The following is a 14,698-nucleotide window of genomic DNA, read 5'->3' on the forward strand; positions in this document are numbered from 1 at the left end:
GTTGTGTCCACCGAGAACTAATAAATAAATAAATATTTTTTAAAAAATGCTTAGCAAGATACTTGGCATGCAGTAAGCACTCCATGCTAGCTAAAATTGTACGTTTAGGTGCTTAATAAAAATTTGAATAACAAACTTTTATGAACATCTACCCTAAGGAGATATCTTATTTTAAGGCATTCAAATAAAATCTTTCCCTTTTGACTATCAGCAATAATATAACAAATGTAATTAAAAATAAAAAAAAATATCTGGGTGCAGCAGCTCATGCCTATAATCCCAGCAGCTAGGAAGGCTGAGGCAAGTTCAAGACCAACCTCAACAACTAAGCAAGGCTCTAAGCAACCTAGTGAGACCCTGTCTCAAAACAAAAAGGGCTGGGGATGTAGTTCAGTGGTAAAGCACCTCTGGATTCAATCCCCAGTACCAAGAAAAAGAAAAAGTAAGTTTAGTTTAAAATAAACAGTAACGATTTCTAACTTGAAGTTGGTGTGTCTTAGGGTCCCAGCAGAAAACAGATGACACACTCAAGCTGGAATAATTCCAGGAGAGATTCTTCACAGAGATATGAGTGATATACATGGGAATCACAAGTGGTAGTGGTTAACCCCCACTTAGTTATACTACCCAGGCCTGCAGAGAGAGAGGCACTAGTTGCCAGACTTCTTGAGAGAAGCAGTAATCTTCAGATGAATAACATAGCTGTCATGAGGTGACCTTATGAAAGGGTAAAGTTTCTAAACTGCAAAGCATGGGTTAAATTCCTGAGGCAGTTAAGACAAGGCCCTACTGGCCATTTAAGTTGATTTATGGCCTGGGATCCTATGTAATTCCTCATGTAAGCATTCAAGACCCTGTGCTGCTTGTCACGTAGACATTCAGGGCCCGAACCAATCAGTTTAAATGTAACCCCCTCCTTAGGAAAGACCTATCACTCCAGCCAGCCTTGTTCCCGCCAATGAATGTACTAATCAAGTCTAAGAATTGTTGTTTGATTTTCCCCGCCATGTATGGTGATTTGTTAAAGGAGACTGTGATGTATGTAAAGTCCCCGCCCTCCCCCAAAAGTGTACTTAAGCATTGTTCAACCCCTGCTCTGGGCTCTGGGCTGCTCTCGCGTCTTGAGTGAGCCTAGAGTCTCAGCGCGCTGAATCGGATCCTCAATAAAAATCCCCTAATGCTTATTGCATGAAGCCAGTCTCTTGTGGTCTCTTCCTCCGACGTTTCGCCCATCCCTTACACTTACAGGAGTACTACAGAGACTGATTACCCTGATCTCTTTTCTTCCTCTCTCCTATGAATTAAGGCTCAGTCCCACAAGACTGTCCCCTACTCCAGATACTAATCTGAGACTTAGATATAGATATACAGATATAAATATGGATATAGTGTACATTGGTGTTGTATTCTCAAACCCAACTGGACAATAGTATTATTAGGAGTCTTTGATAGGTTTGATATACTTCAATAAATCAAACACACACAAATAATATGTATATATGTATGTGTGTGTGTTTATATATATATATACACTATGTACATTCTGTATTTAAGTACTTCGTGTGGCCAGAAAGCCCGGGGGGGGGGGGGCGGTAAAGGGGCAGATGACAAGAAATACCCTTCCAGGGCACACTCCCAGTGACCTATTTCCTCCAATTAGGCCCTACCTCCTATAATTTCCACCACCTCCCAATAATGTCATCAACTTGTGAAACCATCAATGAATTAATCCACTGAGATGTTAGAACGCTTATGATCTAATCAGTTCCTCAAATTCTCACATCTGGAAAGTGTGACGTTGGGGACTAAACCTTCAACACATGAGCTTTTGGGGGATATTCCAGATCCAAACCATAACAGTCATGATATTTAAATTTATATTTTAAATTTATAAGAATTATTTAGGTACTTGGAAGTATTTATCAGAAAGTTGAAGAACTTGAAATATGAACACGTTAAATTTACAGATACAATTTTAAATGGGTATAGATATTTAATTGACTCCCGTATTACTGTAGTTGCTAGTCTTGTAAATAGATTAATAAAATTTATTAATTGAACTTGAAAGCTTAAGACTAACTAGACTTCAATAGTTGAAGTTACTTGAATAAATAAAACCAATCTGTGAATGCTCTCCTTGTACAGGGAAGCTGCCTCAAAGACACTGAAATACATCAACATATAGATGTTTTTGCCCTCATCTTTCAATGAGGGCAATGAGAGAGGAGTGGAAACCAGCATAGACAGGAGGCACTTGACTTGGCAGAATACAGCAAAGGTCAAACCTGCAGATTGCACCAAGGCTTAGAAATTAACCAAGTGTTTAGGAAGGCATGTGACAAGGAGGCTGAAAACTGATGGAATGTTTGAAAGTTGGTATAACGTGCAGCTAGACCCTGGACTTCTGTATCCATCAGCCCACCCAAATCAGAAATGGAAATCTAAACAAATCCAAGAGCTCTGGACTCAGGAACACCGTACCTAGAAGAGGGCAGGGGAGGAGTGGCCAACAATGGAGGTGAGTCCCCTGGTTCTCTCCCTCATCCAGCTCCTGAATACCAGATCTGTTTCTTATCCCATGTCTTCCTTTTCTGTTTAAGTTAGCCTGAGTCAGTTTCTATATATGAAACCCAAAACCCTGACTAAAATAAAATTTTGCGGTAATTTCATTGATATGTCTCTATCCCCTGCCCATAGGGATAGTTCCAGTTTGATTTTGCTCATCATTTTGCCTACAGAATCTGTTATAGTGCCTCTCACTTAGTGGGCACTCATTAAATGTTTATTGAATAATTGACTGGATGAAGCCTTCTTCATATCTTATACATGGTCCTCACTGTAATAATATACTATATATAAGAATATATATAGCCGGGCACAGTGGCGCACGCCTGTAATCCCAGTGCCTTGGGAAGCTGAGGCAGGAGAATCATGAGTTCAAAGCCAGCCTCAGCAAAAAGCAATTTTCACTAGTAATGCAATGAAACCCTGTCTCTAAATAAAATACAAAAAAAGGCTGGGGATGTGACTCAGTGGTCAAGTGCCCCTGAGTTCAATTCCCAGTACCAAAATAATAATAATAATAATATATAAGAATAGCTCAGTTTCAAAATTTGTCACATCAAATTGAATTAATTCGTTTAAATGTGTTTTCCCTATTAGAATATAAGATCAAAGACTAACAGAATTTGATTAGATATCCTATCTTGTTCATTAAAAAAAAAAAAAAAAACAGTTCCTAGGTAGGGTCTAGTATATCATAGGCAGAGAATTAATGAAGGTGGGAAGAAGGGAACATATGACAGACATTATGTTACCACCAAATACACAGTAAAAAAGATGGTGCTCCTTGCCTTGAAGGGGTGCACGGTGTGTCGAGGAAAATAGGTAACCATTATTAGAAGTGGACATTTGTTAGCACATCATGTACACATCATGTGTTTTGAAGAGGATGAGAAGACTTCATGGAAGAAAATGAGAAACCAGCAGGCAACGGAGCTGGGAACTTCATGGCAAAAGGCAGTAAAATGTGAAAATCATGGCATTAGAGAAAATACAGTGATACAACGTATCACAGTGAGGGGCTAAGGGATGCAGCTCTGGTAGAGCACTTCCATAGTGTGTGTGAAGATCTGGTTCAATCCCCCAGCATCTCAAAAACAACAAAGCAACAGAAAGATTGTTCAGTCTGTGGTCTGGGATTGCCTTTAAGGAGTTGTGTTAGAAAGTCAACAGTAGGTTAAGAAAACTTGTCCAGCCAGGCGCGGTGGCGCAAGTCTATAATCCCAGCAGCTCAGGAGGCTGAGACAGGAAGATTTCGAATTCAAAGCCAGCAACTCAATGAGACCCTGTCTCTAAATAAAATACAAAATAGGGCTGGCGATGTGGCTCAGTGGTCGAGTGTCCCTGAATTCAATCCCCGGTATCAAAACAAACAACAACAACAACAACAAAACCTTGTCCTTTGGAAACCAAGTCAGAGTCAAGTGGTTTTATGATTAGAAAAGGATTATGTTTTCTGATTAGTGGACTGAAAAATGAACTGGGTCTGCTTAGATTCTTGCTGTCTCCTTCTCCCCCATCCCTCCCCAGTGCTGGGGACTGAGCTCAGGGTCTTATGAATACTAAGCTGGCTCTGTACAACTGAGCTACACCCCTAGCCCCTTCTCTACTTATTTTTCTCCTTTTCCCCACTCCTTCTCCTCTCCCCTTTCTCTATGTCCTCCTCCTCCTCTACCTTTTTCACTCCCTCCTTCTCCTTTTCTTCCTTCTTCTTTATTCTGTCTTCTTCTTCTTGCCTTGTGCCCTCTCACATTTCCATTTGTTCTGCCCTGGGTTAAGGGGACTGTAGGTGTCTGGTTGTGCTAAGTGACTGGGTGGCTATGCCTGCATAGGTACTATTGTGGGGAATATTATCAAGCCAGACCACTGTAGATTTAGAGTTATATTCTCCAATCAGCTCTGTTAATAATGAAGGCAATATTTTGATCTCTGTCTATTGAATCCTGCATGTAATCTTCCAACTTGTTATAATTTCAGGAGGGAAAAGTGGGTATTACTTATTCCCCACCCATCCTACAATCTAGAATGCTGAACATTTGAGGGCCAACTTAAACCCCAAGATTCTGAAGTATCTAACAATTGAACCAAGAGAATTTGATAAGCAGGAAGACAGATACTGGTATAGTTTGGAAGAGTTTGGATAAACAGGAATAAGTAAAGTGCAAATCAAGGTTGTTGATGGAACAGTTTTCTTTTTCTTGATGGGATCAGATAATATGACATTGACTCCCAGGCTTTGGGGCCTTCCATGCTTGTATGCTGGAGGCCTTGAACTCACCAGATCTTGGGTGGGGTCCCTTCACCTGTGTGTTTAACAGCCTCTGAAGTTGGAAATCACTCCAAAGTTTGAAAAACTCTGCTCTGGAGTATATCTGATCTTAAATGATGGTACTCGGAAGAAAAACAAAGCGTTCAGAAACTTTTCTAACCATATTAGAACTAGGCAGACAGTTCCTGCCCATACTGATGCAACTAAGAAGGATGTGAGAAATAGATAGGCCTCGAGATACACAGGCAATCGCGGGGGAAGAAGAAAGGTGATGGGAGGGCACTGAGAACAAACTTGGGCAGGTACACCAGGTGGCAGTTGATGAGAGCACAGCCTGGGCTGGGCAGGCTGAGTATGCAGTCACAGGCAGAAGTCCAAAGACATGACATACCAACAGTGCTGGGAACCTGAAAGGGTGGTGCACAGAAGCAGGGAAAAAAGCCCTGCTTTTACCTGTTCTTGCCAGGCTTCTGGCCAAATATTTTGAGTCATCCTCTGGAACCCTGTTTCCATTGGGAACTGGCCCAGAGAAAGGAGACAAATGTGTATGTGGAACATCTCTCCATTTACCTTTGTAGGAACATGGTAGAGTCAGTGAGGTACTCTACAGAATCACCCCCGTGGTACAGCACTTAAAGGTTCTCCTTGGGGGAGAAAGCATTCAAAACCACTTTCTAAAGCATAAAGCACTAAACAAAGGTAAGACTTTATTACTTTGAATCTCCTGGCTCTTATCTTCCCCCAGGTCCTTCTATCTTGAAAATAAAGTTCCTCAGGGACAGCTGATGACCCCAACCATCCCTACTCAGGTTCTTACACATTGGCCTTGTGTTGGTTAACATTTCATAAGGTGCTCAACTACTTATGTTGGAGGCCTCAATATAAGGCAGCAGGCATTTTTTTTTTCTTTTAAATCATTGTTCAGCCTTTTCTTCTTCCCCACCCACTGCCTGCCTGAGTCAGTATTCATGAACCCTCCTCTCACAGATACCTCTGTCTGCATCGCCTACCAAACAGTTTCCCTACTCTGCAAGAAACAATGAGGGAACTTGTAAACAAATACTTCTGCCTGATGACTCTTGCTTGTGAACCAAAACAAGGCCTCTATTAAAGGTGACTGATCTATCATTTTCCAAACTGATCTACTGTTTTGTCTTTGCAAAGGATAAGACAGTTTATAGAAAAGCTTTGTTACCCTTCAGGAAGTCAAGCTGAAAAGTTTAGGGTTGAACATAAACATCCTGTGTTTCTGTAAGTGCTGACTTATGGATCATGAATCTGTGTCAACCACAGATTTATTTTTAGCCTGAATTCATGGACCAATTCCCTTGACAAATATTTTTTGAGAGCCCCCACGTTCAGACCCTATGGTAGGGATACAGTGGGGACCAAGATGGAGAAGATCCCTGATGCTGAGGAGGTCAGTCATGAATGTCCTAACTTATTGACTGTAGAGTAAATAGTACTTATGCATGTGCTATTGTGGGACTAAAGTGGAAAATGTGGAATATTTGGGGTGAGGGAGGAGTAAGAAGCAGCGGGCAGTAAAATAGTGTTCATGGGAGTAAGTTATTTGCATAGAACAAAACTCCTCTAATTCCTTCCTGCGTTGTAGCTTGCTCTTTTTCTTTTTTTTTTTTTTTTTTTTTTTTTTGAGGGAGTCTACCAAGGATTGAACTCACGGGCACTCTACCACTGAGCCACATTCCCAGACCTATTTTGTATTTAATTTGAGAGAGGGTCTCACTGAGTTTCTTGGCACCTTGCCATTGCTGAGGCTGGCTTTGAACTTGCAATCCTCCTGTCTCAGCCTCCCTAGCCACTGGGATTACAAGCGTGGGCTACTGCTAGCTTGCTCTTTTTCTATATCATATTGCAAAGGCAACTGCAGTTTGAGATCCAGAAGGAAGAGAGACAGGAAAGAAATAAGAGTGAAGCATGATAGAGAGCTTTTATATATATATAAAAATTCTACCTAGCACTTCTACCTAAGAAGAATATATTCATATATATATATATATATATATATATATATATAAGAATTCTACCTAGCACTTTTCAGTATAGCAGAGCTGTCTGGCTACTGTAATCGTTTATTCAATACCATGGACTATCACCTTTCTGCTGTTTTGAATATCTTATACCATTTTCATCAGTACTGAAAGAAATTTGAATACTTTTTAGAGTAGACTATTGGAATTAGTGAACTTAGTGAATTAATATTTTATGTTTTGAATAAGTAACATTCACATGGCTCAAAATTCAAAAGTTATGAATATCGATGCTATTTTTTGGTGTTTTTTCTCCCCCCTGGTACTGGGGATTGAACCCAGTGGTGCTTTACTGGTGAGCCATACCCTCATTCCTTTTCTACACTTGATCTTAGCCAAAAGGCCAGAAGCAATCCCCCAGTCCTTTTCTAAAACAATGTTTTTTATTTTGATACAGTGTCTCACTAAGTTGCCCAGGCTGGCAACTTGAGATCTTCCTGTCTCAGCCTCCAGAGTTACTAGATTACAAGTGTGTGTGTGTGTGTGTGTGTGTGTGACTGAGGCTGACAGATGCTAAATTTTGGATGAGTGCCCCCTCGGATCCCAAGTAGTAAAGGCTTGGTCCCCAGCCATGATATTGGCAGGTGGTGGAAACTTAAAGAGGTCCATCTTAGTGGGATGTTTTCAATCAAGACGTGTTCCCTTGAAGGGGACATCAGGACATGAGCCCCTCCTCTTCCCTAATGGCATGAAAAGAGCAGTTTCCTCTGCTGTGTGCTCCTGTCATGAGATAACTGACTCTCCACATGTCCCAAAGCAACAGGCCAACTGACCATGGAGTGAAACTTTCATAACTGTGAACCAAAATAGAACTTTCCTCTTTTAAAGTTCATTATCTCAGGCGTTTGGCCTAGTAACAGAAAGCTTACTAACCCAGTAAAGTTCCCCTTTTTATCTCTGTTCTCCAGCTACTCAATACTTCTTCCCTGAAGAAATGGATTAAATTTGTTTTTAAGGTATACTTATTTAATCCATATTGTATGGATATAGTAAATACGATTCTTTTTTTTTTTTTTTTTGATACCAGGGATTGAACCCAAGTGTGCCTAACTGCTGAGCTACATCCCCAGCCCTTTTTTATTTTTTCTTTTGAGACAGAGTCTTGCTAAATTGCTTAGAGTCTCTCTAAGGCTGAGGCTGGCTTTGAACTCACAGTCCTCCTTGCCCTAGCCTCCCAAATGGGATTCTAGGCATGCACCATCACACCCTGCATAAATAAAATTCTGTAAAAAAAAAATATGCTTCTTAGGCTGAGAATATAGCTCAAATTTATAGTGCTTACTTAGTAGTTGTGGGTTTCAACCGTAGCACCAGGTGGCAGGGGAGGGGGATAACATCTGTGCAGTCAAAAAACTAAATTTTATTATATATGTTTAAGGCATATAACATGATGTTATAAAGGCATATAAATACCTATAGATACATATATGTAGTAAAAAGATTACTATAGTGAAGTAAATGAACATATTCTTGATCACACTGGTTAATTCATGTTTTTATTTCACTTCTATGGTGAAGCAACTAAAATCTACTCATTTTAGTAGCATAAATTCCATATACAGCACAATTTATTTATTACCTACAGTCCTCATGTTATGCATTAGATCTCTAGATTTATTCACCCTACAAATTGGCTACTTGGTATCCTCTGACTTATCTTCCCTCCCCATCAATATTTTGCTCTCTATCTCTATATTGAATATAGTAATCAGGTTTCTAAACCAGCCTTCTTAATTGAGAATAACCCCCATCTCAGCCCTGTGGCAATCTATTCATCTAGAATATATTCTGTGCTACAGGATTAACATGAACTTGAGGTTTAGATTTCATTTTCCAGATGACTCTAGTGTGAACAGTTCTCAAAGGGGAAAAGAACAGCGAAAATAATTAGAAGAAATGTGACAAAAAATATATTTTAAAAGTGTTAACGTTTTAAGAGAATTTCATACCATCAAACGAATCTTTGCCAAAGTTATACTGTCAAGCTTTTAAAATTTGATTTCCTAAAGAAAATGATATCTGTTTCTACCAAATTACAATAATGTCACTTACTAAGGGCTAAGTATTGTTCCTAGTACTTTATATATTGTGTCATTTCAACTTCACAACTACATGAAGTTGTATGTATTTTATAGGTGAAGAAAATTAAGGATGAAGAAATTAAGCAAAATGTAAGTTTTCAAACTCAGGCGGAGGCTCCAGAGTCCTCATTCTTAATCTATGTGGTAGTCATTATCTGTTCTGATAGATGATAGGCAAAATAAACAATCAGTAACACTTTGTTTATACTTTTTTGGGGGTTCTTGCTTTCCAAAAATCTTTTATTTTCAAATGTTAAGATACTATTACTACAATGGCATGGCCCACACCTATAGTTTGTTTCTGAGGAGGCTGAGGCAGGAGGATCACAAATTTGAGGCCAGCCTGAGAAATTTAGTAAGACCTTGTTTCAAAATAAATACTATAGCTGGGCATGGTGGCACATGCCTGGAATCCTAGCATTTCCAGAGGCTGAGGCAGAAGGATTACAAGTTCAAAGCCAGCTTTAGTAATTTAGCAAGGCCCTAAGAAACTTAGCAAGATTCTGACTCAAAATAAAAAAATTAAAAGGGCTGGGGACATTACTGAATGGTTAAGTGCCTCTGCGTTCAATCCCTGGTACCCAAAATAAATAACTAAACAAAAATAAAATAAGAATATAAATAAGCCAGACAGAGTAGCACAGGCCTATAATCCTAGTGGCTCAGGAGGCTGAGGCAGGAGGATCACGAGTTCAAAGCCAGCCTCAGCAACAGCAAGACTAAGCAACTCAGTGAGACCCTGTCTCTATAAATAAAACACAAAAAAAGGACTGGGGATGTGGCTCAGTGGTGACTGAGTGCTTTTGAGTTCAATCCCTGGTATCAAAAAAAAAAAGTATAAATAAATAAAAACTAAAAAGGGATGGATGTAGCTTACTGTTAGAACACTTGCCTAGCATGTATGATGCACTGGGTTTGACCAACAGTACCACTTACACACACACAAATGCTGAGATATATCAAAATAATAAATGCAGATTTTCAGGTTTACATACAGACTGGAGAATTTACATCTCTGGAGGAAAGGCTCTGGAAATGCTTTTATTTTACTAGCACCCTAGGTGATGCAAAGGTAGATGACTATAAATATACTCTGACAAATGTTGTACATGTGGCTGTTTGTGTTTTCTAAAGTTGTCTACAACTAAACCTTCCATCACACATAGTCTGCTAGTTTCTAGAATCTTTTTTAAAAAAAATTTTTTTTTAGTTGCAGATGGACACAATACCTTTATTTTATTTATTTATTTTTATGTGGTGCTGAGGATTGAATTCAGAGCCTTACGTGTGTTAGTTGAGACCTCTACCACTGAGCCACAACCTGGCCTCAGTTTCTAGAATCTTGCCACTCCCCTTTCAAGTGAACTCCTCTTCTCTACCCTTGAAACTAGGTAGCTTTTGTTTGTTGCTGGTTGACCACTAGATTGTGGCGATTGTGATGCGGTGTAACTTCACAATTAGGTCAAAAGTGGCAATTCAGCTTCTACTTTTGTTTGTTATACCACTCACTCTTGAACCCAGCAATCTTGCAGTGGGGAAGTCATGACACACCAGGGAGAGGCCCTCATGGAAATGGAATAACAGCCAGCAAGGACTTGCCAGACCTGTGAGGCATCATGGAAGTAGATCTTCTGGCCCCTGTCAATTGTCCAGGCTGACACATTGTATTAGTCAGCCATTTTGTAGCTGGAACCAAAACACCTGATAAGAATAACCTAGAGAAGGAAAGATTTATTTGGACTCTTGGCTTCAGAGGTCTTAGTCCACAGTCAGCCTACTCCATTGTTCTGGGTCCCAAGTGAGAGAAAGGAAAGTTGCTGGGCTCATGTCAGCTGGGAAGGAGAGAGAGTGAGAGACAGGGACACAGAGGGAAAGGGAGAAGGAGAGGGAAAGAGATTGGGAAAAGATAACTCTTCCAGGGAACACCCCCAGTGACCCTCTTCCTTCAGCCACACACCTGCCTGCAGTTAAACTCAGTAGTTCATGCAAATTATTAATCCATAAAAATGGATCATCCCCTGATGAAGTTACAGCCCTCATGATCTAATCATTTCCTAAAAGTCCTACCTTTGAAACTTATTGCTTTAGAAACCATGCTTTCAATTCAGGAGTTTAGGGGGACATTCCAGATTTGAACCATAGAATGCAGCATGGAGCAAAGATGTGTCTTCCTTTCCAAGCCCAGCCCAAATTGCAGATTTGCATACTTTTTTTTTGGTACCAGGGATTGAACCCAGGGGCACTTGACCACTGAACCACATCCCCAGCCCTATTTTGAATTTTATTTAGAGGGGTCTCACTGAGTTGCTTAGCATCTCACAGTTGCTGAGGCTGGCTTTGAACTCTCTCGTCTCACCCCCCACCCCCCCCAGCAGGGATTACAGGCTTGCAGGCTTGCGCCCAGTCACCTCACCATTTTTTGCGTGTGTGTGTGTGTGTGTGTGTGTGTGTGTGTATTTTGTGTGTGTATGTGTATTTTATTTAGAGATAGGGTCTCACTGAGTTGCTCAGGGCCTGCTTAAGTTGCTGAGGCTGGCTTTGAACTCATCATAAACCTTCCAAGCCCCTGGGATTACAGGAGTTTGCAACTGCGCTCATCTAGATTTGCGTGCTTCTAACAGCTGCTTTGCCTTTTTTTTTTTTTTCCTAGAAGGGTGAATTATCCCGGGCCCTTTCTAAAATATTCTGAAATCATCTTTGTCCAGTGTCATTAACCTTCTCAGGTTCTTCTATCACAGAACAACCCATTTCAGACTTCTGGTTATTTGAAGTTCTCATTTTCAAGTTCTCATTACCTCTGAGCCGTAGTTTTTCATTTTAAAGGTAATGGAAATAATAAAGCCTTCCTTGTATGCTTTATGATCAAATGAGGTAATCCATGTAATCATTTATTACTGTGCCGAGCTTGAAATGTTTCTCATTATTTTTACTAGATTTCCTGCACTCATATCTCTAGTTTATTTAAAGCCTTATTTTTTTCTTTCTCACAGCACAATGCTATTTCATAGGCTATTTTCTATGGCTGGTATGCTTTCACTGCCGGATCTGGTAGGTGCTTACTCTTCATTCAAGCCTCTACTTTAAGATGCCTTCTCTGAGTTCTAATGCAGTTAATGCCTCTGTGCTCAAATAGTATCTTGGAGGAACCTCTATTATAGCCCTTAACTCACTGGATTGTAATTAATTACTTGTCTCTCTCTTACATTGGAAGTCATGTCCAGCCTTTTCTTTTTTGTATTCTCATCCTCTAACACCATGCCTTGCATATCTTTGTTCATTCATTCACCATCTATTTTCTGTGTTACTGTGCTAGGAGACTCTGGTTAAGTAGTAGTTAGCACCCATGTCTTTGAAGACCTGCCTAGGAACAAAACAGCTCCACTTTCTTCTGCTATAACATTGTAAAAAGTTATCTTTCTAAACCTCATTTTAAAATGGAGGCAGTACCTTCTTAAGATTGCTATAAAGATGAAATAAAATGCTTGCAAACAGTAAAATGCCTAGCAAGTGACAATGCCTAACAGTAAAATGCTTTCTTTCCCCAGTTCCTGTTTCGGGCACCCTCATTGTAATCCTCCTTTTGGGTAGAGTGGGTAATCCCTTGCGTTCTTTAATTCTCTCTTTGGTCATTCGTCAAGTTAGCAACTCTGCATCTCAACTGCTAGGTCCAAGCGTTCAGAAACCATTCATCTTCCCGAGTCTAACTCGCTCTAAACCCTTTCTCCTTTAGCCTACCCAGGGGCCGAGTTTATTTAAACATCAAGACTCCACCGCCAAGATCTGGACAACCAGCGAGACCCATGCTTAGAAGCTTTTTTTGTGTGTGTCCCCGCAGCCACAGCCGGGCGGTGGCAATGCAGGAAAGCTGAATGAACCTTGGAAGGAATGAATGGGCTACGTCGGAGGCCGGGCCTCTGTTACGTCATCCACAGGCACGGGCGGGGCCCGGCATAAAGGGCCTGCGGGCTCTAGCCGCCTAGTCCCACTGTCACGCCGCAGGCTCGGCTGCGGGGGCCCAAGCTCCGCGCCTCTCCGCGCCGCCTCCCCCAAGTCCCTGCCCCATCGCGGCGCGTCACTTCCGCCACCCCCAGCTGGGGTTGGGGCGGGGAACGCGGGGGAGGGGGCCAGGTCGGAGGAAAACCCGCCCGAGCCCACACCCGAGCAGGGACTACATTTCCCGAGGGGCCTCGGCAGCGGCGGCGGCGGGCGCGGCAACGTCCCCCGGAAGTGGAGCCCGGGACTTCCACTCGTGCGTGAGGCGAGCGGAGCCGGAGACGAAACCAGAGGCCGAACTCGGGATCTGACAAGATGGCCGGGCTGCCCCGCAGGATCATCAAGGTAACCTCCAGGCCGGTCTGTGGCTTCTCACTCTGCTTGGGTCCGTCGGAGTGGTGTGTCGAGTGGCCCTAGGCTTTCTCCGGTCCGCGGCCCTCGCTGAGAGGCCCGAGGCAACGCGGAGAGGGTCTGGCGGCCGCGGCGAGGGAAGTCGGGCGCTGGGGAGGGGGCGCTGGGGAGACTTCCGGCCGCGGCGGGGCAGCCGGGCGGCGGGCACCGGGGCTTCCAAGAGGCCGCCCCGCGGGCGGGGAGGCCTGGCCCGCGCCCGGGCGGAGGGTGGGGCTACAGGGCTGCAGTGCTGCGGGGCTCTGGTCTTGGGCGCGGGCAGGCGCGGGCCTCCGCGGTCTCTCAGACCACCCTGGGGCGGCGGCCGCGGGCGCGCGGGAATCGCGGCTTGGCCCGGACTCTGCGCGGGGGTTGTGGCCCACCACGGCCGCTCAGCCCCGGAGTCCCTTTTCTGCTGGGCTAGGAGCGCGGGGGTGCGGCAGCCCTGGGTGCAGAATGAATGAACCGGGAGGGTGAGGCCGGGCGGGGCCCTGCGTCCCGGGAGACGGCCCCCGGAGGGCCTCACGTCCTGCCGCGATAGGCACATGCTCGATTCTGGCTGGCGGGGTCCGGGACCGGGGCACTCCGCGCAGAGTTGCCCCGGCTTCCGCGGTCTTCTCTTCTAAATACATTTCCGCTCATAATCTCCATGAAGTGATTTTACTCTGGTTGGCAAACTCCTGTGTGAGCTGTTTCTGTTACGAGGAAATAGTTTAACACGAGGTTGCGGGAGGGCCGCAGTTGAGGGAGAGCTTATGAAATCTTTTGCCTCTCGGTTTTGTGCGCTTTATTTGTTTAAACCGTCTTTCCCCTGTTTATGAATCCTATAGTTTGACTAGTACATATGAAACCATGAAAAATTTTGATTGATGTCTTGTTTTTGTAAATTCTTTACATAACATCAGTGAGTTGTCAGACCAGATAAATTTCTTGCATTCCACGAAAACTAAAATTTGTATTTTTTTTTCATAAAAAATTAGTTGAAAATCTATATTGCTCACTATGCCAGCAAATGACTAATTTTGCAGCTTGATTTTGCTCGATATGAACTGTTGAACATATTGAATCGTGTTCTTTTTGTCCGAAGTTTTTGGGGAAGAGATGCATACTAGGCGGAAGACCTCTTAGGCGTCGAAGGATGTATTGGGTAGTGTGTCATGCAATCACGATTCAATATGTTAGACATGGAGGGTTGTGTGTCATTGACCAGAAGGTGCTTGATTTAGAAAATTTAGACCTTTTATGCCGTGCACGGTGGCACAACACCCGGAATCCCAGCGACTCGGGAGGCTGAAGCTGAGGCAGAAGTTCTCAAGTTTGAGACCAGCAAGGACAACTTAACGGCCCTGTCTCAA

At 42.8% G+C, this 14,698-nt stretch overlaps 1 protein-coding gene across 2 annotated transcripts in view; it reads left to right on the plus strand.

The window, feature by feature from the left end:
- The first annotated feature begins 12,989 nt into the window (after positions 1-12,989).
- Positions 12,990-14,698, plus strand: part of Ube2n (ubiquitin conjugating enzyme E2 N) — a 31,234-nt gene continuing 29,525 nt past the window's right edge. The window contains exon 1 of one of the 2 annotated variants that reach the window (XM_077798832.1): positions 12,990-13,301. Coding sequence is in view for 1 of the 2 variants with exons in the window: in XM_026397708.2 (XP_026253493.1) it covers positions 13,272-13,301 (30 nt within the window). In the remaining variant the exon portion in view is untranslated. The remainder of the gene's footprint in view (positions 13,302-14,698) is intronic. The other variant, XM_026397708.2, reaches the window with a different exon arrangement.

The sequence above is a fragment of the Urocitellus parryii genome, chromosome 5, assembly GCF_045843805.1.
Source record: "Urocitellus parryii isolate mUroPar1 chromosome 5, mUroPar1.hap1, whole genome shotgun sequence".
NCBI classification, from domain to species: domain Eukaryota; kingdom Metazoa; phylum Chordata; class Mammalia; order Rodentia; family Sciuridae; genus Urocitellus; species Urocitellus parryii.